Consider the following 21,333-nt stretch of genomic DNA (forward strand, 5'->3'; position numbering starts at 1 on the left):
CAAGCAATTATTCTGCCTCAGCCTCCCGAGTAGCTGGGGATACAGGTGCCTGCCACCTGTAGAGATGAGGTTTCACCATGTTGGCCAGGCTGGTCTAGAATTTCTAACCTCAAGTGATCCGCCCACCTCAGCCTCCCAAAGTGCTGGAATTACAGACATGAGCAACTGTGCTCGGCCTCATTAGCATCTTAAATCTCCACACAGAGGTGTGTTTCTTACTATTATAATGAGCAAAGGATCTGTTTGAGGACAAGTAAAATAAAAATGCGCTTGCTCTCTGCAGGGGGGAGTCCCTGCTGAAGATAGCTTTGCTTGAATGAGCTCAATTGCAGTGCCAATGCTGAGGCTTGATTGTACGGTCACCACAGTTGCTGCTGCGCACCTAGAATGTGGTCACTTTCTTGACTACGTATCCTGTCTCAGTACATCTGTCTGTGGTTTTTGGTGGTTCACTTCCTAATTTTTTTTATGAATCGGAGGACTCTGATGTGCTTTCTACTGTGCTAACCATGGCCACTGAGGCAAAATGTAAACCAAGATGCCCCTGCAGTGGTTGTGCTTCACTCTACAACCTCCTGCCTCCTGCCTCCTTCCAGGTGGCAGGAAAGGGGTCCAGATTCAGACTCCCGGAGAGAGTGCTTGGATCTCCTGCAAGAAAGAGTTCGAAATCAGTCCGTAAAGTGAAAGCAAGTTTATTAGGAAAGTAAAAGAATAGAAGAATGGCTCCATAGACAGAGCAGCCCTGAGGGCTGCTGGTTGCCCATTTTTATGATTATTTCTTGATTATATGCTAAACAGGGGTGGATTGTTCTTGTCTCCCCTTTTTAGACCATACAGGGTAACTTCCTGATACTGCCATGGCATCTGTAACCTGTCATGGCGCTGGTGGGAGTTGTAGCAGTGGGGACGACCAGAGGTCACTCTCCTCGCCATCTTGGTTTGGGTGGGTTTTAGCCAGCTTCTTTACTGCAACCTGGTTTTTTTGTTTCTTTGTTTTGTTTTTTGAGACAGAGTCTCGTTCCAGGCTGGAATGCAGTGACACGATCTCAGCTCACTGCAACCTCCGCCTCCTGGGTTCAAGCGATTCTCCTGCCTCAGCCTCCCAAGTAGCTGGGACTACAAGCGCACATCACCATGCCTGGCTAGTTTTTGTACTTTTAGTAGAGATAAGGTTTCACCTTGTTGGCCAGGCTGGTCTCAAACACCTGATCTCAAGTGATCCACCCACCTCAGCCTCCCTAAATGTTGGGATTACAGGCATGAGCCACTGCGCCCGGCCTATTGCAAACTGTTTTATCAGCAAGGTCTTTATGACCTGTATCTTGTGCTGACCTCCTGTCTCATCCTGTGATGTAGAATGCTGTAACTGCCTGGAAACGCAGCCCAGTAGGTCTCAGCCTTATTTTACTCAGCCTCTATTGAAGATGGAGTTGCTCTAGTTCCCAGGCCTCTGACACATCCTCTTGTGTTCTGGCGTGTGGCAGGAAAGAGGGATGAGGGAAGGAAACTCAAGACCAAGCTCTGACCACACAGGGCAGGTGCACTCTCCCACCTGTCTGTGGGTGCCACAAGTCAAGGGAGGGGCGGGAGAGAAGAAGGCGTGACAGATGGCCGCACAGAGTGTCAGAGGAAGCCCAGTCCCTCCCGGGGCAGCCCAAGCAGCTGGTAGTTGGGTGACCAACAGAGGGCGTCACAGCTGAGCTGGGCTCACTCACTGCCCCCGGCTCGATGTCCACTCTGCCCCTCAGCACCCCCTGCTCAGCCTCAGGGTCCATACCTGCCCTCCTGCTTCCCAGTCACTTCTGCGTCCCTCCTGCTTTTCTGCTGTTGGCCCCATGCCAGCTCCTTTCCGCTGAGCTTCTGTTTTCCAGTTCTCCAGCACAGCCAGGTGATCTCGGGCTCCAGACAGGCCTCTGCCCCAGACTGGGACCCCCCTTCCCACAGCCCTCTTTCCTTCCCACTTGGCCTCCCCGGGGTTCGCCTCTGAATGGGGAAGGGGTGGAGGGGGTGCTTAGGGAATAGCCAAGAGGGCAGAGTTGGCCTCCCCTAGGGTCCCTTGTAACTGGAGTGCCGTGGGGTCCAGACATCCCCTCCTGAAGGGTAAGAGCGGGGGAGGTATATTAACATGTTTTTTTAGATTCTGTCTTTTTTTTTTTTTTTGAGACAGAGTCTTGTTTTTGTCTCCCAGGCTGGAGTGCAGTGGCGCGATCTCAGCTCACTGCAACCTCCACCTCCCATGTTTAAGCGATTCTCCTGCCTCAGCCTCCCAAGGGATTATAGGCACGTGCCACCACAACAGGCTAAGTTTTGTATTTTTAGTAGAGATGGGGTTTCACCACATTGGCCAGGCTGGTCTTGAACCCCTGACCTCAAATGATCCACCCGCCTTGGCCTCCCAAAGTGCTGGGATTACAGGCGTGAGCCACCATGCCTGGCCTTAGATTCTCTATTTCATGATGGTTTAACATCTTGGGGTGGGGACTTGTTGGCTGGACAGAAACTGCTTGATTCTTGGGGATCAGAAACAACTCATGCCTTTCATATGTAAACCGACCAGTCTTGAGTCCATACACCAACCACCCCCTTCAAGGAACTCTCATGTACTAGGCCAGTATTTCCCCTGTCTTAAACCAGCTCAGCACCAGGTACCGACCCAGATAACTAGGCCCAACCCCACGCCCCAAAGCCTACCAGAATGATTCAAAATGCCAATCCTACCCTCTTCCCCCGGCCCCTTGGCTCCCCAGTGGAAACAGCACTGAGGGCTGTGGCCTGTGCCTTCCACTGGCTCCTGATTCTGTCCCTGGACCAAACCTAGTGCGTCCCCACTGTGGCCCTGCAGGGTGGGAAACTGAGTAATAACTTCTTTCAATAGCATTGGCCTCTGTGTCATCATTTTGTCACCTTCATAAATTAAAATTTCGCAACTACAACTGAGGCAGGAGGGGGCTTTAGAGAGCACTCTCACCTGGCCCCTTGGACTTGTGGAGTGGAGCCCGAGCTGAGGTTGCCTCCCCACACTCAGTTTTGGGATGGTTTTGTTAATGCGGCAAAAGCTGGCTGATATAGGCCACTCAGCAGCTCTTGCATGAAGCAATGGGAGAATGTGAACACCCAAGGGAGGCAGGAGCGACAGAGCAAAGAGAGTGTTCAAACTAGGCAACACCGTCCTGTGCCCAGACACATGCCTGAGACCCTGGCTGCCATCTAGGCTTGGCCTGCCAGCCACCACCCTGCTAGCCACCACCCTGTGGGGTCCTCAGGGCACCCCGTAGGGTTGAATTTACATATAGAAAAGACTAACCAAGGTCCAAGTGCAATATATCTTTTTAAAATTTATTTTAGAGACAGGGTCTTGCTCTGTCACCCAGGCTGGAGTGCAGTGGTGTCATCATAGCTCACTGCAGTGTTGAACTCAGGCTCAAGTGATCCTCCTGCTTCAGCCTCCTGAGCAGCGAGGCCTACAGGTACACACCACCATGCCCAGTTAATGTTAAATTTTTTTTGTAGATACAGAGTCTTGCTATGTTGTCCCAGCTGGTGTGGACCTCCTGGTCTCTAGTGATCCTCCTACCCCGGCCTTCCAAAGTTCTGGGATTATAGGCATGAGCCACCATGCTTAGCCAACGTGTCTTTCTTCTGACTTCTACTTTGGTATCTTTTCTTAAATGGTTCCCTCTGTCCTCTCCCATACACAGAATGGGGGAGAGGCTGTCAGACTCTGAGCTCCAGAACTTCAGGTGCAGCACTGGGATTGTTGGTGGAGGCTGAGGAACCACCTAGGGGACAAGACAAGGTGGGAAGAAACAGGAAGGTTGGTTCTCCAAAATTATGCTTGTTTGCAGGGGCAGTGGGAACTCAGTCAAATGATAGGGCCCCAGGACCTCTAGCTTCTGGCCAGCAGTCATGCCCTCCACAGAGCTGGGTCTGTGGAAATTGCATGTAGGAGACGCACCAGGCTCCCAGGACAGAGCCCTTTTCAGGTGGCCAGCACTACCCAGCCTCCACTGGTGAGGGAGGTCAGGGGCTGTGTGACCTTTGCTTCTGGGACTGATGGATTATTGAGCTGGAGAGTGTGCCCAGCAGTGTCCCCTTGCCCTCAGGAGCTTCTAATGTGGCTCTGGGTTCCTGGAGTGGGTGGGTTGAAGCTCCACTCGGGGAAGAAACTTCCAAGCTGCCTGAAGGTGCTGGAGGTCCAGTGATTCACTAGCTCTGCCCCTGGAGTTCAAGTTCCTGGAGTGGCTGTCAGTGGCCACCTGTCTTTAAATCTGTTCATTTCAGGAGCTACCTCTCACCAGAGGCAGGATCTTGGCATCTGGACTTGATCTGCTGAGAACGAGGAGAATATGTTGTCCCCTAAGGACCGGGGCCCCAGGCTGCAAGCTGTGTGACAGGGAGCCCATCCTCACTCAGTGAGGACCAATGATCCAGGAAAAGCCACAGCTTCTCCCTCCCCAGCTCAGGGGCTTCCACCATCCTGGTCTCCATGATAACAGCTTCTCCAAGAGGTCATAAACTCATTTCCATAATAACCTGAGCCCAGAAACCTGATTAGGGAGCAGCGAGCTGAGGGGTGGGAGAGGTGGGAGGGTGGGTGATGAGAGGGGGAGGCTTTGAATCCGGGTCCCTGCCTACCTTGGGGGTCAGGCGGGACTGCGGGCCACAGGCTTCTCAGGGTGGCTGCTGGGCTCATGAGAGTTCTCGGGGCCTGGGAGCAATGGTGGAGGGTGAATGCTGTGAATATGGTCAGCAGGAGACCCTGGGGCTGGGGGGGCCACAGTGGACTCAAGGTGACTGGGTGCTGCCCACCTGGAAGGAGGCAGGAGGCATGAGCCCCTCCCTTCCCTCTCCTCCTCCCCCTGGTGCCTCACTCACCCAGGGCCCAGGGCTGTCCAGTGGCTGTGGGTCCCAACTCCATGGGGTGAACGCCGCCCAGGGGGTGGTCCCTGTGTGGGCCATCCTTGGGCCTGAGCAATGTGATAAGAGTCCAGGAGGTTGGCACAGTGACCCTGAGTGGGTTATTGCCTCCCCACAGCATGGTGTCCAGTTCTGTGCTTACTGAGTTTCTTGGGGGCACCTGTCTGCTCCAAGTCACCCGCTCAGCTCCCTTCCTGCTCCCTCTTCAGGGAAGCCTTGGGATACAGGCTCCACTTGAGCCTCATGCCCTCGGCTGGCACCTCCTCTCTCTAGTCCTAACATTTCCTCCAGGCTCTGGCACCACCCAGCAGCCTGGCACTCTCTGAATGTTGGCATCGTTCAGCTTCCAAAGAACCCTGGACGTCCGCCCCTTCGGCAGCTATGTCTGCTCTCCTTGCCCCTGGGTACCCTGCTGCCTTTGATGATTCCAAGCCATCTTTGCCTGTCCCCATCCCATCTCCCAGGGCCTTGTCATTTCCTGTGATGTTCCTTCAAAACACTCTCCCCTGCCCTAAGACTCCCCCCGCCTGGGGATGAGAAGCAGCCGCCGCCCTCTGCAGCGCCCCCTCCATGCTGACACACCAGGCTCTGGCCACCTTGCTCCTCTGCCCACACACCCTCAATCATGACTCACTGTGTCAGGGTCCTCTTAGCTGCTACCTGGGGCCCAGGTGGTGCCCTGCCCCTGTTATGCCCTCTGCCCCCATCTCTGGCCCAAATCCTGCCATCTCCCTTGGTTTGCCTGGAGCACTCCAAAGATCAGGCTATGTCAGACATGGCCACAGAGTGCCTGCCCTGCCTAGGGCCCTGGTGCAGGGTGAGTCCTAGGACAGCCATGCTTAGTATTATGTGACTCCCCTCTCCACCACCACCCAGGTCCCAGGTCCCAGAGAACTGTTTTAGGGCAGGGCCTTGGCACAGGGGCAGCCAGTGCTGCAGCTGACCAGTGGTATGGAGTGAAAAGATGTGCTGGGCCCAGCATTTGGGAACTTCAAGGGGGTGACAGAGGCGATTTAGGCAGAGGAAGTGGCAAAGGGCTGAAAACTCGTGAGACAGAGGCTAGACAGGCCTCCAGGGGCAGCATGGTACAGGGACTGCAATCTGAGCCAGGGGAAAACAGGGCGAAGTCAAGGGTGAGGCATTCAGCTGGTGGGAGAAGCAAGAGCGTGAACAAGAGGAGCTGTACTGGGAGGTGGAGGGCCATGCCTTGCGGTGCTGGTGGTGGGGCAGGGATCCACCCCCTTGCTTGACTGGGAGGCCACTGGAACCTCCTGTTCAAAGCTACTTCTTTCCACAGCCTCTGGGGCTGCTCTCTGCACCTGGGGGCAAGGCTGAGGGCCTGCTCCAACTCCTGCAGCCCCAGCAGAGCTTTGAGGAGGTGAACCGCAGGAGTAGGCTCAGGAAGCAGGCACTTGGAGCCTACCCACTGCACGCAGGGTCCCTCCTGCAGCCCCAGCTGCATCGCTGCAGACGGGCTCCTGGGAGTCGGTAGCAACACCAGGCCAGGCCAGCCCCTGGGAGCAGAGGCAGCAGGACGCTGAGGAGCATGGCCAGCAGGAAGGTGTCACGGTCTGCGGGGATCGGGGGAAGGGGGACTGAGTCCTGAGCAGGTGCACCACCCCAGCTCCTGCCCACATGCTCCCCACTGGTGTACTTTCAGGCTGCACAGGGCCACTGTCCGTGCTGCCACCAAAGCCTGGGTTGTCACAGAAGGGTGGAGCCCAGCCTGGAGCACAGTGGCAGTTATGGTTGCTATTGCAAACCTGCAGAGAAGAGAAGGGAAGGAGGGTCACGTGGGATTAGAACCCCAAGGTCACCCCGACTCCTCGGGCTCTCACCCCATGGCTGTGGCAGGCAGTCAGGCAGCGATGCAGCTCCTGGAAGGCGGTGTTCTCGCAGCGCCTACTCTGGCACACCTACGGGCGGTGCACCAGGCAGTGAGCGGGACACTGGCCTGCACAATTCAAGTGGCAAGGAAGGGTCGGGTGGGCAGAGCTCACCATTCTAGGTCCACACTGGGTGCCTGGTTCTACCATGCCCAGGCCAAGCAGGTCCAGCTGGGCAGCAGGGAGTGCCAACACTCCCCGACAGGTCACTTCATGGCCATCTAGGTGAATGGTGGAGTCCACTGGCACCATGTGCGGTGTGAGCAGGCTGGGCTTTCCGCCCTGGCACTGTAGCTTCCCACACAGGACATCCCTGGGGAGGAAGCAGAGGGGAGTCGACAGCTGCAGTACCCCCCTTCCCCAAACCCACTCCATAGCTTCTGCTCCCTCCACTCAGCTCCACTCCCTACCTCCCTGCACAGGGCAGGAAGTGGCCCTTGCTGTCCTGGCCGCAGTTCCCGTGGGCATCTCCCGCAGAGTTCACCACCTGGAAACAGGCCTCGGGGGCTGGATGGGAGCCTGAGGAAGAATGGGCCAGGCTGGGGGCAGCTCGGAGAGGGGCCGCTCTCAGCGGGCCTCAGTTTCCCCTGCCCATCTTCCCCACAGTAGAAAACTGGCCCCACCAGAGGATGGGGAACAGGGTGCAAGGGTGCTCCTGTCCTCTCACCAGGCCCCCAGAGCTGCTGGCACTGCTGCTCCAGCGTGGGACATGCGCCATCCCAGCAGTAGCCACTGCCCCTGGCACAGGGTGAGCCGTCCAGTAGGTAAACGTCTGGGGGACAGTGGGAGGAGATGCCCGTGCAGAACTCAGGGAGGTCACAGTCGCCCATGGCCTGGCGGCACAGCGCTCCAGCCGGCTTCAGCTACGCAGGTGAAGGGTAGTGGGGAGGGCAGAGAGAGGCCGTGGGCAGTGAGAAGTCCAAGTCGAGAGCGTGGCTCGGAGCTGGGGGAGCCAGGCCGACCCACGCCAGCACCAGCACCCAACGGGGGAACCTGAGGGCACCAATTAACTAAGGCCAACAAACCGGCTCCCAAGCGGCCCGAAACCCTCACCCTGACCCTTCCATGCCCTCACCAGGCAGTGCGCGCAGCAGTCCCCGTGGGCGCACTGGGCCCCCGGGCGCAGCGAGCAGTTGTGAGCAAAGCAGCAGAGGTCGCGGCACTCCTGGGACCAGAAAGGCAAGAAGGGACCAGGTGAGGGCGCAGCGCCCCAGACCTGGGCCGAGAGGGCGAGTGGGGGTCGGGCGAGCCGACTTAACCTGGCCAGAGCCGCAGTCACACTCCTCGCCCGCCTCCACAAAGCCGTTCCCGCAGCGCGCCGGCAGCACGGGGAGTCCGGAGTCCGGGGCATTGGAGAGGCACGCGCCGCCCCCCTTGCGGAAGAAGGCACGCAGCTGGCGGCGGCTGCAGGCGCTGAACACGCGCGGGAACGGGTGCCTACTGGCACGGGGAGGGCATTGAAAGTGGAGAGACAGTCCTCCAACCCCCGCGCTTCTCCGATCCCCATCCCTGGGCTTGGCTACAGCCACCAGATGCGCAGACACGCCTGAGTGATGGGAGGCTCGAATCCTCTAGAGGCAGAGCCCAGAGAGGGGAAGTGACCCGCGCAAAGTCACACAGCGAGCGGGACGGAGGACGGTGTGGCCCCAAGAGTGGGCAGCCCGGGACCCAAGGTGGAATCGCGACCCGGCGGTGCGCCTCCTGGTGTAGGAGTAACCTCGCCAGGTTACTCGGAAAATTATCTTCATACCGTTGAGAATCCACTTTGCCTGAGCTTCTTCCCTTTAAGCCTCATAAACCACCCTGAAGCGGACACTATGATCATTATCCCCATTCTACAGAAGAGGAAACTGAGGGACGACCAAAGAAACGCAGCGGAGGAAGTCCCCAGGACTAGCCGCCCCGCCGCGGCCCCGACCCACCATGCGCGTACCCGGTGGCCGCAGCCATGACGCAGCCTCCGGACTCGGCCGCAGCCTCCACGCAGCAGCCGTCGGGGTCGTGGCTGAGGCCGAGGCTGTGGCCAATCTCATGGGCCATGGTGGCTGCGGCGCCAATGGGGAGCTCCGAATGGTCCTGGGGGACCGTGGGAGGGCGGTCACTGCGGCCGTAGAGCCTACCGTGCCTCCCCTCGCCCCCGCCCGCGGGGCTCACCGTGCTCACGCCTCCCGAGCTCTCCGCGCGGCACATGCCCTCGACGGGCGCCAGGCCCACTGTGGCGCCCTGGAAGGCGCGGCCCCTGGGGGCGGAGCGCGGAGTGACCGGGCGGGGCCGGGAGGTGAGGCCGCCCCGCCCAGGACCCGCGTCCGGGTCAGAGGCACCCACGTGAGCAGCTGCGTGGAGTCGTGGGGCCGCTGCGCCCACAGCCTCCGGCGCCACTGCAGGAAGGCCCAGAGCGTGGCGTTGGCGTCCTGCGTGACGCGGCTGCGGTCCCGCTCGGTCCACACTTCCAGACCGGTCAGCACCACCTGAATGTCCAGAGTCCTGAGAAGCTGAGGGCGAAGCGGGGCTGAAGCCAGGACAGGGCGCCCCACGGCGCCGCTGCTCCTTCATGGGGGCGCCCTTCCTCTTCCCCACACCCCACTAGCACCTGCCTGTCCTGCCGCCGCCACCCGCATCACCACTCTCCCCCCGCCCCCAACCTGGTCCACGTAGTTGGCGACTTCCAGGAGACGCTGTTTGGTGTGGTTCAAGTTTCGCTGCTGGGTCAAGAACTGGGAAGGCAGAAATCCTGGTGGCTTGAGGTGCTGAGCTGGCCCCATCCCAGACCCCGCCAACCCCTGGGGTCTCCTCACCAGGGTGTGGTCTGCCACAATGTACAGTTCCAGGTACCTCCCGGTCCTGCGCGCTTCTCGCCTGTCCTGCGGAGGGGCAAATGGGGTCCCTGAGTGGAAGCTGCTGGGCTTGAATCCTGACCACCAACCCCAGCTCCCAGAAAGAAATTTAACATGTTTGCTGGAACTTGTTTCTTCAGACTCCAGTAAAAATACTGGGACTTAAGGCCTGTGAATTCCTGTCTCTTCTGATTTGGAGAGCTATAGATACAGCATTCCCACTCCCATCCCCTGGATGCCCCTGACCCTGCTCTGGGGAGCCCCAGGAAGGCTGGCCATGCCCGCTTTGTCCCCAGGATCTCTGTGGCCACAGGCTCCTTTCCAGGTGAACAGCTGCTCCATCCGGAAGATCTTGTGGGTTGAGAAGTCCTTGGAGCCCCGGGGCGGCCAGGGACGCAGATAATAGCTGGCATTGCTGCTGAGGGTGATCAGGCCACTAGGGTGCAGAGGGGTAGGAGTGGGTGTGAGGGAGCTCTTTCCCCATCCCAGGCCCAGCCTCCTCTCCCAGAGCTCACCTCATCCCAGAGCAGGTGCAGAGGACTACCCAGGAGTTGGGGAAGCCCCTTACTCGCCCTTGGTAGTGGCAATGATCCTAGGGAGGAAGGGGCCAGCCCCACATCTCAGCCAGGGCTGGAGCAAGAGGGGCAAGAGGGAGGGTGTGGCAGGGGCTGGCTCCAACCTCCCCTTAAGAATGCAAGGAGGAGGAGGGGTAGGAATGGTGGGGGGTACCTCTGGGGGTGCATCCCAGAGCCCATGGAAACATCTCACCTTGTGGTTGGGGGCCAGCACCACTGGCCGCCCATCTGGGGCGTAGTGGGTTTCTATGTATCCTGGGGCCAGCAGCCTGCTGAGAGGGGGTGTTACAGGGAGCATTGAATTTGGCTTCTTCCTGCTGCCTCCAGGATGTCTCCCAGCCTTCCTTCCTAAATGCTAATGGAGCAGCTTTATGAGTGAGGCACTCAGTGTGTCTTAGGGAAGGGACAGGAGCAATGGTGACTTGTTAAGATCAGAAACTCTTGGGGCTAGAGGAAGGAGCCTTGGTGATGGTTTTGTTGTGGGAGGTGTGAGTATGGGAAGTGCCAGGGAGGATGCCAGGGAGGAGGAATGGGAATAGAGGAAGAGTTTGTGGTTCCCAGGGGACCTGCAGCAGGCAGCAGGATCCACAGGTCAGGAGGGGAGGAGTCAGGAGACACTGCCGAGGAATGGGACTTGGAGTTAGGGAAATGCAGCAACCTCCCCAGGTTCCCCTGCCTGCTGCCCTCCTTTTTTGGGCATCTGGTCAACCCTCTTGCCCCCACCTACCCTAGATCCTTGAAATATTTTCCTCAGACTTCCAGACCCCACATACCTCCCATCTGTCCTTCAGTGACTGAAGCTCACCCACTGCCTCTAGAGAAAACAGAACCCCCACCTGCCCACGCTGCTTCCGCCCTCCCCGCATTCTCCACACCCCACTCCGGTAATGATTTCATTTTCAGGCTCCATCTCAACAGGATCTTTCCCACGTGGATGGATCAATCATAAGTCAATATCTCTTCTTTAAAGAAAATCCTTTACCCCAACCTCACCTTGGCCTCATTACCTCCAGACCACCCCCTAATGATGGCTGCTTCCCACCTCCCAGGCATTCCACTACCTGCCCCAGCTCTGCCCCCCACCCTCGCTCCACACACACCCGCCACCCTAGGAGGTAGGTGATGTGACCACTCCATTGAAATGGTAGGGACGTTGGCCCCAGGGAAAATATGGTTGGGCATAGTGGAACTAGAGTTTGTTCCCAGTTCATCCAACTCCACGAGGGAGAATAAAGTACATGTCAAGTGCTCAGAACAGTGCCTGCAGTCAAACAAGCACTCAGTAGGTAATATATATTGATAATATAGTCTGGGTGGTTTTAAGAGCCTGTGTTCCAACTGGGACACCCACCCCACCCAGCCCAAGGCACCTTCCTGAGTACAGGTCTGCCTGTCCCTTCTCCAGCTCAAAATCTTTGGCTCTGGATGGTCCAGGACACTGAGCACTAAAATGGCCTTTTCTGTGCTCTGGCCCTCCTGGGACTCCCCAGATTCATTCCCCCTGCTCCCGTCCCTGTAGATAGAGACCTTCCAGGCAGGTCAGACAAACTGCTGCCCCCAAGTGTAGCCACTGCATCTTCTTCTTTTTTCTTTTCTTTTCTTTCCTTTTTTTTCTTTTTTTGAGACAGAGGCTCACTCTGCCTAAGCCAGAGTGTGCAGTGGTGTGATCTTGGCTCACCACAACCTCTGCCTCCTGGGTTCAAGCAATTCTCCTGTCTCAGTCCCCTAAGTAGCTGGGATTACAGGTGCTGCCACCACGTCCAGTTAATTTTTTGTATTTTTAGTAGAGACGGGGTTTCACCATTTTGGCCAGGCTGGTGTCAAACTCCTGACCTCAGGTGAGCCGCCCGCCTTGGCCTCCCAAAGCCACTGCATCTTTGTCCCTGCCCTTTACTTAGCCTGGAGTGCCGGCTCATGTTTGGGATCCCTCTAGGATTTCTTTAGACTCGGCATATCTTGCACCTGTCCACTAGATGGTGCTCACTCATCTCCAACAAGGAGCTGACAAGCCGCTCCTGGGGTTGGGAGGGTGGATGTGCCCCACAGCCGGGCTGACAGCCTCAGCAGTCCTCTTCAGCTTCCAGGGGGCCAGCCACAGGCCTGCGTGACTCTCCCTGTCATCTGCACCCTCTCTGGGGTCCTCTGCCCATCCAGCCACCCGCACAGATCCGTGTCAGTCCCTGCCCCACAACACTGACCCCCTCCTCCCAGCCCTACCCCAGCCTGGCACTCACTGGTTCTTCTCCAGCTCAAGCAGGAGCTCCTGGCCTTCAGCCTCCAGGGCCACCAGCCCCATGTCTGGCTTCAAGACCTGGGCAAGAAAGAGTGTGGGGCTGAGACAGTGGCCTCCAGACCTCCTGCCTGTCAGAGAGCAGGTGGCCTGTGCAGCTGGCTGGGGAGGAAGTTCTTGAGGAGAACGTGGGCTGGGGGGTCAGCAGGACCCCCCACATACTATGGAGGGTGTGGAGGAGGTGAGAACATACAAAGATGTTCCCAAGCTCAGAATGTTTGCTGTCCTGACAACAGCCACTTGGAAGGGCATTGGCGCCTCCTGCCAGGCATGCTGACATCCTCCCTAGAGACCAGAGGTCCCAGAAAAGTGCCCCTCGCCTGGCCCGCCCTCTTCTTTCATGCCCAGAAGGGGTATCAAAAGCAGGGGAAGACAGAGGGGTGCTGAGGACATTGTGGGGGCACCGGGTAGCCATGGCCAGGGCCTCCTCACAGCCTCTGCTACCGGAGGCTTGTTTCCAAATGAGCTGCTGCTCATTCCCTATAGAATTCAAACTTTACTCCTCCACTTCCAATTTTGGCAAACTGCTCCCTCTTCCAAAGTTTTCCTGGGCCTCCAGCAGTCTCTGTCCCTCCTGCTCCGACACCTGCTTCACTGGACCCAAGAAGTAAACATGGACGCCATTCCAGCCAAGAGAGCACACTGGCTCTCAGCTAGGTGTCAAGAGGCTGGCTTGGCCAGCCAGCCCTCTCTCCTTCCCCCACCCTCTTGGCATCTCCCACCCTGTGGGAACACCCCACTTCCCCCTTGTCCACTCAGCCTGGCTGGGGGCCCAGAGTTGGAGCCGGCCCAGGAGCTTCCTGGGAGGCTGCTGTGCCTTCAGAATGTTTAACCCCCGACTCCTTTTCTCCAAAAATGCACTGGGCTGGGGCCCTGTCCAAGGGTCTCAGAGTCTTTGGAGGGAGTTCTTCCTTTGCAAGTGGGGAGCAGATGGCCCTTGCCTCCCTGGCCACAGGCCCCACAAGGCCTCCGGCATGAGCTCATGTGGCTGGAATGTCACTTGCTTTATTGGGGAAAGGTTTGCATTGGGAGAAAGGCAGTGGCCCAGATGGAAGGCCATACTCGAGGTCCCGGTTCCTCTGCAGCCCCTGCTGTCTTTACTCTTGCCCTCCTGGTACCCTGCCCCTCGATATATACCCCCCTTCTTGAAATGTGAGTGTTTCCTGCCTATTGGAGGGGATACCCAACCTCTACTCTGTCTTCTGTACCATCTTGGCAGGCTTCCTGGGGGCAAAGACCCACAGTTATGGGGAGCAGGGCCCCTTTGGAGCTCCCCTCTTGGTCACAGCCCAGGCCAGACAGACAGGGAGGCCCAGAGGCAGAGTGACCCCAGCGTGTGCCCAGCCTTCCCCTCCCGGGGATGGGGAGGGCAATCTCAAAGCTCAGGCCAGTGCTGTGCTTGACCAGTGCAAGGGGGGCCTTATGGACCTAGGGGATCCCAGTGAGGGCCCTGGGTTGGGAGCTGCTGGGTCTCTGGGGGCCTCCCAGCCTTCATGGTAATGCTCCCCTGCCTTCCCTCTTGCTGGGTTTGGACAGTAGGGCTGAAAATTCCAAACAAAGAGGGCTCTCTAGGGGGGGCCTAAGGGGGGCAGGGGTGTAGCCAATGTTTTAAAATCGTTCAGACCTTAGTGGGTCTCAGGCTCCCAGCCTAAAGAGCTGTGTGACCATGGACAATTTCCCCAACCTCTCTGGGATTCCCTTTGCCCATCTGTAAAATGGGCATATCAAGGGTACTGGCCTCTTAGTTTGTAGCACAGATATTACGGCACAAACAGATGGGGCATGGTTATTCTGGAAGCTTGTGAAGGGCGGGATTGGGAGGAGGCTGGGGCACAGCATCCTGCAGAAGCACATGGGGTGGTCTCACATCTGGGGGAACACCAGGAGAGTGACCACTGCCCCCCCCCACCAGAAGTGGATTCCACAGGAGCCAGTGAGGCTGAAGGTTCAGGCCCTCAGTGGTGGGGCCCTGAGAGGGACAGCAGTGTGTCCACAGGGTCACATGTTCTGGTCAACTTTGCAAAAGGTTTTCTTTTTAGTGCTTTTTTTTGTTTTTCAGGCTCCTGAAAAGCTTCAGGCCCCACAAACCCTGGACCCATTTCTGCCTGGTGGGGGTGGGGGTGGCCCAGATCATCCAGGGAGGGAGGGAAAGGGGGAGGTGGGGCGGAGAAAGCTGAAATGACTTCCACGTGTACAGACTCACGAGACCTAGATGTCCAATCCCCAGTGCCCTCTTCTGCCCACTCGGCAGGGAGGGGCCTACAGGAGCAGTGACTTGGTGGTTCTGGGGACCCCAGCAAAACTGGAAGCTGTAATGTGGGGGAGATAAAAGGGATGGGAGTTTCAGGGCCCCTGTGGAGGACGAGGTGACATGGCACTGACCGGCTCCTCCAGGCTGACAGCGCGCCAGGGTCGTCCATCCAGGACCCAGTAGGGGGTGACTGGCTGCCCAGGGATATGTCCTGGAGAGAAGACAGAGCACAGGGTGAGGGGGACCTGAGGAACACAGGGGCATGGGACAAAGCAGAGGGAGGGGGTTAGAGGACATCCCCAGGGAGGCACTGGAGGCCTTTCGGGGCAGACTCCATCTTCAACATGCGTGGGCTCAGCCTAGAGAAGGAGGGACACCCATGGGCATCCTTGGATCTGAGGAGCTACCAAGGAGGAGGAAAAGAAGGCTGGGAAAGGACAGCTCAGCTGGGGACGCGGGAGTCCCCTGACCTTTGGTGGATGGGCAGGCTTGGGGTCGGTGATCACAAGGAAGAGGCCAAGGCCGCCAGTGCAAAGGGGAAGGGAAGAGGGAGGCAGCCTCGGGTATTTTTAGATGGGCAGCAGATGCTTTCAGGGTGAGAGATCTATGAAGAGAGGACGCCTGTGCAGCCCCATCATCTGAGAAAAACAACAGCCAGATGTGGCCTTGCGAGGCCCACCTTGCCTGGAGCTCCCTCGGGGACTCCATCCTCAGGCAGGGATTTTGTACCCTGGCCCAGAAGGCCCCTCCTCATCTCTTCAAGGTGAGGGGAGGCTTCCGGACCGGGGCCTTGGTTCTCCCTGGCAGGATGTGCCTAAGGGGGCTCTAGGAGGAATCCCAGATCCAAACATTACTCAGAGGGTGCCTGGAATGCTCCCCTGGAATGCTCCCAGCCCCCCACCAGCCCCAACCACTCCCACAGGCCCACCCTGCAGGAGACAGGCCCCAGGCACGCAGAGCCTGCAGCAGCCCTCCTTCCCCAGGTACCCAGTCCCAGCTCCCAGAACGGACAACCCCCGCCCCCACGCAGCCCTGGCCTCAGTCCTGCTGGGCTGATGGCTGCCTGTGGAAGTGACTCAGCTCCTGGTAGGCCACCCTAACTTCTTTTTTCTCCTCCACCTTCTCTCCCAGACTCCAAGCATCAAAGACCCTTCCTCCAAGAAGCCCTCCTTGATTGGATGAGTGAGTTGCCATCAGGCAAATGGGGACCAAGAGGAGTCTGCCACCTTGGAAAGGAGGCTAGAGGGGCCAGTGCAGGGAGGGCTCTGAGTGGATCTGGGGGAGGGGAAAGAAAGGAGGTCTCTCAGCCCAGAGAGCACTTAACTGAGAGTAGAGAACCACGCTTTGCTGCTCCTAGGCCTCTAAGGGTTTGGGGAGGAGGTAGGGTGGGCTCAGGCACGGTGTGTGGGTGCAGTGTGGGTATGGGTGCTCTCCACATGGCCTTGCACGCACATGCTGGCCACGGGCACCCTGACCCCAATGAGGGAGAGAGGGGCAGAGCTGGAGCTCCAGTGACCGGGTGGATGGGAGTGGACCCCGAGGGAGCCAGGTTGGTATTGGGCACATAGAGCCCCCCTCTCCCAGGGGTCCTGTCGCTTCCCCTGGCCCCAGGATAGGGCTCAGAGGGGAGGGAGCAGTGGACCACCTAGAAACCTCCCCTGGGGCCAGAACAGAGCAGACCCCTGTACCTGTTTGGTCCCCACACAGTGCTGTGGAAGCCATGGCCCAGGCTGCACAGCCCAGCCCAGCCCTGCATGCCTCCTCCCTGGTTGCCCCCCCCCCCCCGCCCCCCGTCCTCAGCCAGGCACTTGCTGTGCAGGACTGGCTAATCCTCCCACCCGCTTGCAGAGGTTGTTACCAGTCCCATCTTAACATCTTTGTTTGGAGGGAGTACCCCCAGGAGACAGTGCTGCCGTCTTCCCAGAGCACAACTAAACAGGCACCTTCTGTCTGGAAAGGCCCTTCTCTATCTCACCAAACAAGGCAACAATATAAACAACATACACACTGCCCTGCCGCCCTGGGAGGAGGGACGAGGGGTGAGCAGGGCGGAGGCCACAGCTGGTTCCGCACCCTGAGAGCAAAGCAGGGACTCTGGGGGACTCTTGGGCATGGGGGCTTCCTGGAGGATGGAGCCCCGCTGAATCCTAAAGGGTGGAGGTGCAGGAGCTGGTCACACGGTGGCCGGCGGATGGGGGTTGGGAGGTTGTGAGAGCGAGAATCCAGGCAGAGGGAGCTACGGGCTGGGGGCTGGGCTGCCCCCAAGGGGGAGGGGGCCATACCCTCCGCTTTGCCAGCAGAGTGGCAGCCGGGCAGTGTGGGCAAGTCCTGGCCCAGGCCAGCCCAAGTACACTTGTGCGTCCCTGGGCAGGTCCCACGGAGACGCCCCCAAACCGTCCCCACGCCCTGACCTACTGGCCGTGTGGTCCCGGGGCTGAGAGACCCTCCGCGCGCTCACCCGGGCTCTGAGCAGAACCCATCCCCTCCACCACCACCACCTCGCCTCGCCTGCCCCTCAGGGCGCACCCCGCCCGGGTCCTCACCTGGAAGCACCCCGGCGCCAGGCACTGGCCAGAGCAGCAGGAGCAGTAGCAGCAGCAGGAACGGGGACCCCCGAGCTCTCCCGGGTCTCCAGCCCATAGCTGTGAGCTCCTCGGCCTCTAGGCTGTGGCTCGCAGCTCCGGCTCCGCCTGGGCTGGATCGCGGCCGACCCACGTCCCATGCAGCCCCAGGCCGCCGCCTTCGGACCTTCCCGCCCCCACCCGCTACCGCCCGCCCTCGCTCCCTCCTCCCCTCCCCGCCAACCCCGCTCGGAGCCTGGCCTGGGGCCCCGACGGCGTGCGCCCTGGGGGAGCCAGGACGCCACTCCGGGACCGCCGCCCCTCGAGGGGTGGAGCTGGGCGGAGAAGGGAATCCGTGCGGCCTCGGATGACCGGCCTGAGCCGTCCCTCCCCGTCGGTCTCAAAGGGCCTCTACTCCTGAGAGGAGTAGAGAACCGCCGGGAAGGTTCTTTGAGGACCACGGCGTGGTAGGGTGGGGCGATGGGCAAAGGCCGCCTGTCGCTGCTGAAGTCGGTCCTAGAAGCGCGATCTTCCGTGGTCTCCTGGGGCCAATCTCGGTCCCCTCCTCGCTACCTGTCCTGCCCCGAGGAGAATCTGGTGGAGGTTGAGTCGGGTCATCCACCTGCGCTGGGTGCCCCTAGGGATACGAAGGTCCAGGCCACTGGCTGCGGTTGTCAGTGTTGCTGTCTCCGAACCACAGTGGCCACCAGTCGCTGACCCCGGGGAGGAGGGAGCCAGTAGAGACGGAGGTCTTGGGGGCTTCATTGCTGGGCAAAGGCGGTGCAGCGGACAGAGACAACACTTTGTCCCTGGCGGTGGCCAGATGGCAGAATTGTATAAAGCTACAGACTCCCAGACCTTGGAGACCCTTTTGGCCTCAGTAACACCTGTTTCATGTTTTAAAGTTTTGTTTTCCTACTAGGCATAAATTTGGATGAAATGTTAACTTTTTTTTTTTTTTTTTTTTTTTTTGGGACAGAGTCTCCCTCTGCTGCCAGGCTGGAGTGCAGTGGCACGATCTCGGCTCACTGCAATCTCTGACTCCCTGGTCCAAGCGATTCTCCTGCTCACTGAAAGCTCCACCTCCCGAATTCACACCATTCTCCTGTCTCAGCCTCCCCAGTAGCTGGGACTACAGATGCCCGCCACCACCACCCCCAGCTAATTTTTTTGTATTTTTAGTAGAGACGGGGATTCACCCTGTTAGCCAGGATGGTCTTGATCTCCTGACCTTGTGATCCGCCTGCCCTGGCCTCCCAAAGTGCTGGGATTACAGGCGTGAGCCACTGCGCCCGCCCAAGATGTTAACTTTTAAGCAATTTTTTTTTTTTTTTTTTTTTTTTCTGTGACAGTTTCTCTCTTGTTACCCAGGCTGGAGTGCAATGGCACAATCTCGGCTCACTGCAACCTCCACCTCCCGGGTTCAAGTGGCTCTTCTGCCTCAGCCTCCCAAGTAGCTGGGATTACAGGCATGCGCCACCACGCCCCGCTAATTTTGTATTTTTAGTAGAGACGGGGTTTCTCCACGTTGGTCAAGCTGGTCTCAAACCCCTGATCTCAGGTGATCTGCCTGCTTCGGCCTCCCAAAGTGCTGGGATTACAGGCATGAGACACGGCATGCGGCCTACTTTTAAGCAAATCTATTTGTTTTTGAGAATTTGGAATGTAGTGATTTGATTAGTTCGAGCAGTGAGAGAAACCTACGTTCGTATGTCTCAAAATCAAAAGATACAGAAAGCATAGGGAAAGTCTTCGTGTTCTCAGCCCTCCTCCCCAGCAGGAAACCAATATGATTAGTTTCTTTCATAGGCTTTTAGATTATTTTTATGTATACTAAAGACAATACAGACATATTTTTTCTCTTATTAACATTTTTCTGCACATTGATTTTTTTTTTTTGGTCACTTGATACATCTTAGATATCAGTGCATTTAGAGGGCTCTTGTTGTTCTTATGAGTATTATTTAGAGACAGGGTCTCACTCTGTCACTCACGCTAGAAGGCAGTGGCCTGATCATGCCTCACTGCAGCCTTAAATCCTGGGCTCAAGGAATCCTCCCACCTCAGCCTCCTGAGTAGCTGGAACTACAGGCACACAGCACCAGGCCCAGCTAAAATTTTTAGTTTTTCTGTAGAGAGGGGGTCTCACTTTGTTTCCCAGGCTGATCTCAAACTCCGGGTCTTGGCCAGGCACAGTGACTCTTGCCTGTAATCCCAGCACTTTGGGAGGCCGAGGCGGGCGGATCACTTGAGCTCAGGAGTTCAGGACCAGCCTGGCCAACATGGTGAAACTCCATCACTACTAAAAATACAAAAATTAGTTAGGTATGGTGGTGAGCGCCTGTAGTTCCAGCTACTCGGGAGGCTTGAACTCAGAAGGTGGAGGTTGCAGTGAGCGGAGATAGTGCCATTGCACCCCAGCCTGGGCAACATGAGTGAAACTCCGTCTCAAAAAATAAAAATAAAAAAGAACTCCTGAGCTTAAGTGATCCTCCTGCCTCAGCTTCTCAAATCATTGGAATTACAGGAGTGAGTCACCTCACCTGCCCAGCTATGAGATTATTACTTATTATTACTACTTTGGATTTTCAAATCAACTTCATTAAGGTATAATTTACACACAATAAAATGCACTTATTTTAAATGGCCAGTAAGATGAATTTTGATAAGTGTATATACCTGCATAAGCATCACTGTAATGCAGACACATTCCCTCACCGGCAGAAAGAGCCCTGTGCCCTTGCAACCAAACTTCCCCACTCCCAACCCCAGACAACCACTGGTCTGTTGTTCTCTGTCTATAGATAAGTTTTGCCTGTTCTAGAATCTCATATAAATGGAATCATGTGGCATGTACTCTTCTGTGTCTGGCTTCCTTCCCTCTTTCCGATGTTTATGAGATTCATTTACACTATTTTGCATGTCAATAGTTTGTTCCTTCGTATTGCTGAGTAGTGTTCCGTGGTTGGAGGGAACCACAGTTTCTCTACTCACCAGTGCAACATAGGGTTATTTTCCAGTTTGGAGCTCTTATAATTGGAGCTATATTTACACGAAGAGAGAGAGGAAGTAAGAGGGAAAGAGAAATATTTATTATAGCAATTGGCTCACGTGATTATGGAGGCCAAAAAGTTCCAGGATCTGCCATCTGCAAGCTGGAGAACCAGGAAAGCCAGTGGTGTGATTCAGTTTGAGTCCAAAGGCCTGAGAACCAGGAGCACCAATATGGAGGTGACTCGAGCTCAGAACAAGTTGGGGCAGGAAAGCAGAGCAGCCCCCCAGAGCAGCCCCTCGGCGACACCTCTTCAGTAAAGCAAGGTTGAACACAGAGGGGCTGGCTTCAGTGTGCATGTCAGGTAGAGAAGGCAGCTCTAGGAGCTACTCTGGCGTCCTTGCTTACTGGTATTCTTACCTCCAACTGGCCAACTCCTACTTAAACTGCAGGCCATGGCTTTAATGTTCTGTCATTCAGAGGCTGTCCCTTACCCAAAGCCAGGTTAGCATCCCCTGAATGACACTTCTCCCTGCAACACGTTTCACAAGGCACTGTAGTCGTCTACTTCCCTGTCTGTCTCCCCAAGCTCCTGAGCTCCATGTGGTCTGGGAATATGTGTGTTACTCACTTCCTAGCACAGTCAGTGCTAATAACTGACTGTGGAGGGGACACAGTCGAAGAGCCACATGCGGATCAGAGTCTTCCTTACACAGTTGACACCTCCCAAACCCGGATGAGCTGTGTCCAAGTGCGGGTCAGAGGAATTTTCTGCCGAAGTCTCTGAGCAAGGGTTTCTTTACATTTTGAGGTTGCAGGGGAGGAGATGAGGCCATCAAACCAAAGCTGAGGAAGAGGGACCCTAGGATGCACGGAGCAGCTCCGGGCGCGCCCAGCAGCACTTGGGAAAGATGACTTCTCCACTAGCTTGTTGGCCTCACCCTCCAGAGGAGCATCGGGAAGTGTCCTGGGAAACAGGCAAACCAGTGAGCGTTAACCCTTCGAAGTACTTGGCATGGGTGACACC

General features: G+C 57.3%; 1 protein-coding gene across 13 annotated transcripts; it reads right to left on the minus strand.

Moving 5' to 3' along the window:
• Positions 1 to 3,320: 3,320 nt before the first annotated feature.
• On the minus strand, positions 3,321 to 17,510 carry ADAM33 (ADAM metallopeptidase domain 33). 13 transcript variants are annotated; one of them, XM_050806867.1, is made up of 22 exons: positions 17,297 to 17,510; positions 14,885 to 14,964; positions 12,447 to 12,523; positions 10,406 to 10,484; positions 10,153 to 10,229; positions 9,884 to 10,073; positions 9,599 to 9,664; positions 9,446 to 9,517; positions 9,129 to 9,295; positions 8,958 to 9,042; positions 8,737 to 8,879; positions 8,063 to 8,240; positions 7,879 to 7,968; positions 7,471 to 7,666; positions 7,214 to 7,322; positions 6,918 to 7,116; positions 6,756 to 6,833; positions 6,572 to 6,680; positions 6,341 to 6,488; positions 4,876 to 4,967; positions 4,636 to 4,708; positions 3,321 to 4,326 (listed from the first exon to the last, which is right to left on the minus strand). In XM_050806867.1, exons 1-21 carry the CDS (start codon positions 17,391 to 17,393, stop codon positions 4,644 to 4,646), a joined length of 2,397 nt encoding a protein of 798 aa, XP_050662824.1. In that variant the 5' UTR covers positions 17,394 to 17,510; the 3' UTR covers positions 3,321 to 4,326; positions 4,636 to 4,643. The 13 variants fall into 13 exon arrangements, with proteins under 13 accessions (XP_050662824.1, XP_050662820.1, XP_050662817.1 ...); XM_050806863.1 differs by having other exon boundaries at positions 8,063 to 8,243; XM_050806864.1 differs by having other exon boundaries at positions 3,696 to 3,779; positions 8,063 to 8,243.
• Between the last annotated feature and the right edge of the window lie 3,823 nt (positions 17,511 to 21,333).

Source organism: Macaca thibetana, chromosome 10 (genome assembly GCF_024542745.1).
Source record: "Macaca thibetana thibetana isolate TM-01 chromosome 10, ASM2454274v1, whole genome shotgun sequence".
Classification (NCBI taxonomy): Eukaryota; Metazoa; Chordata; class Mammalia; order Primates; family Cercopithecidae; genus Macaca; species Macaca thibetana.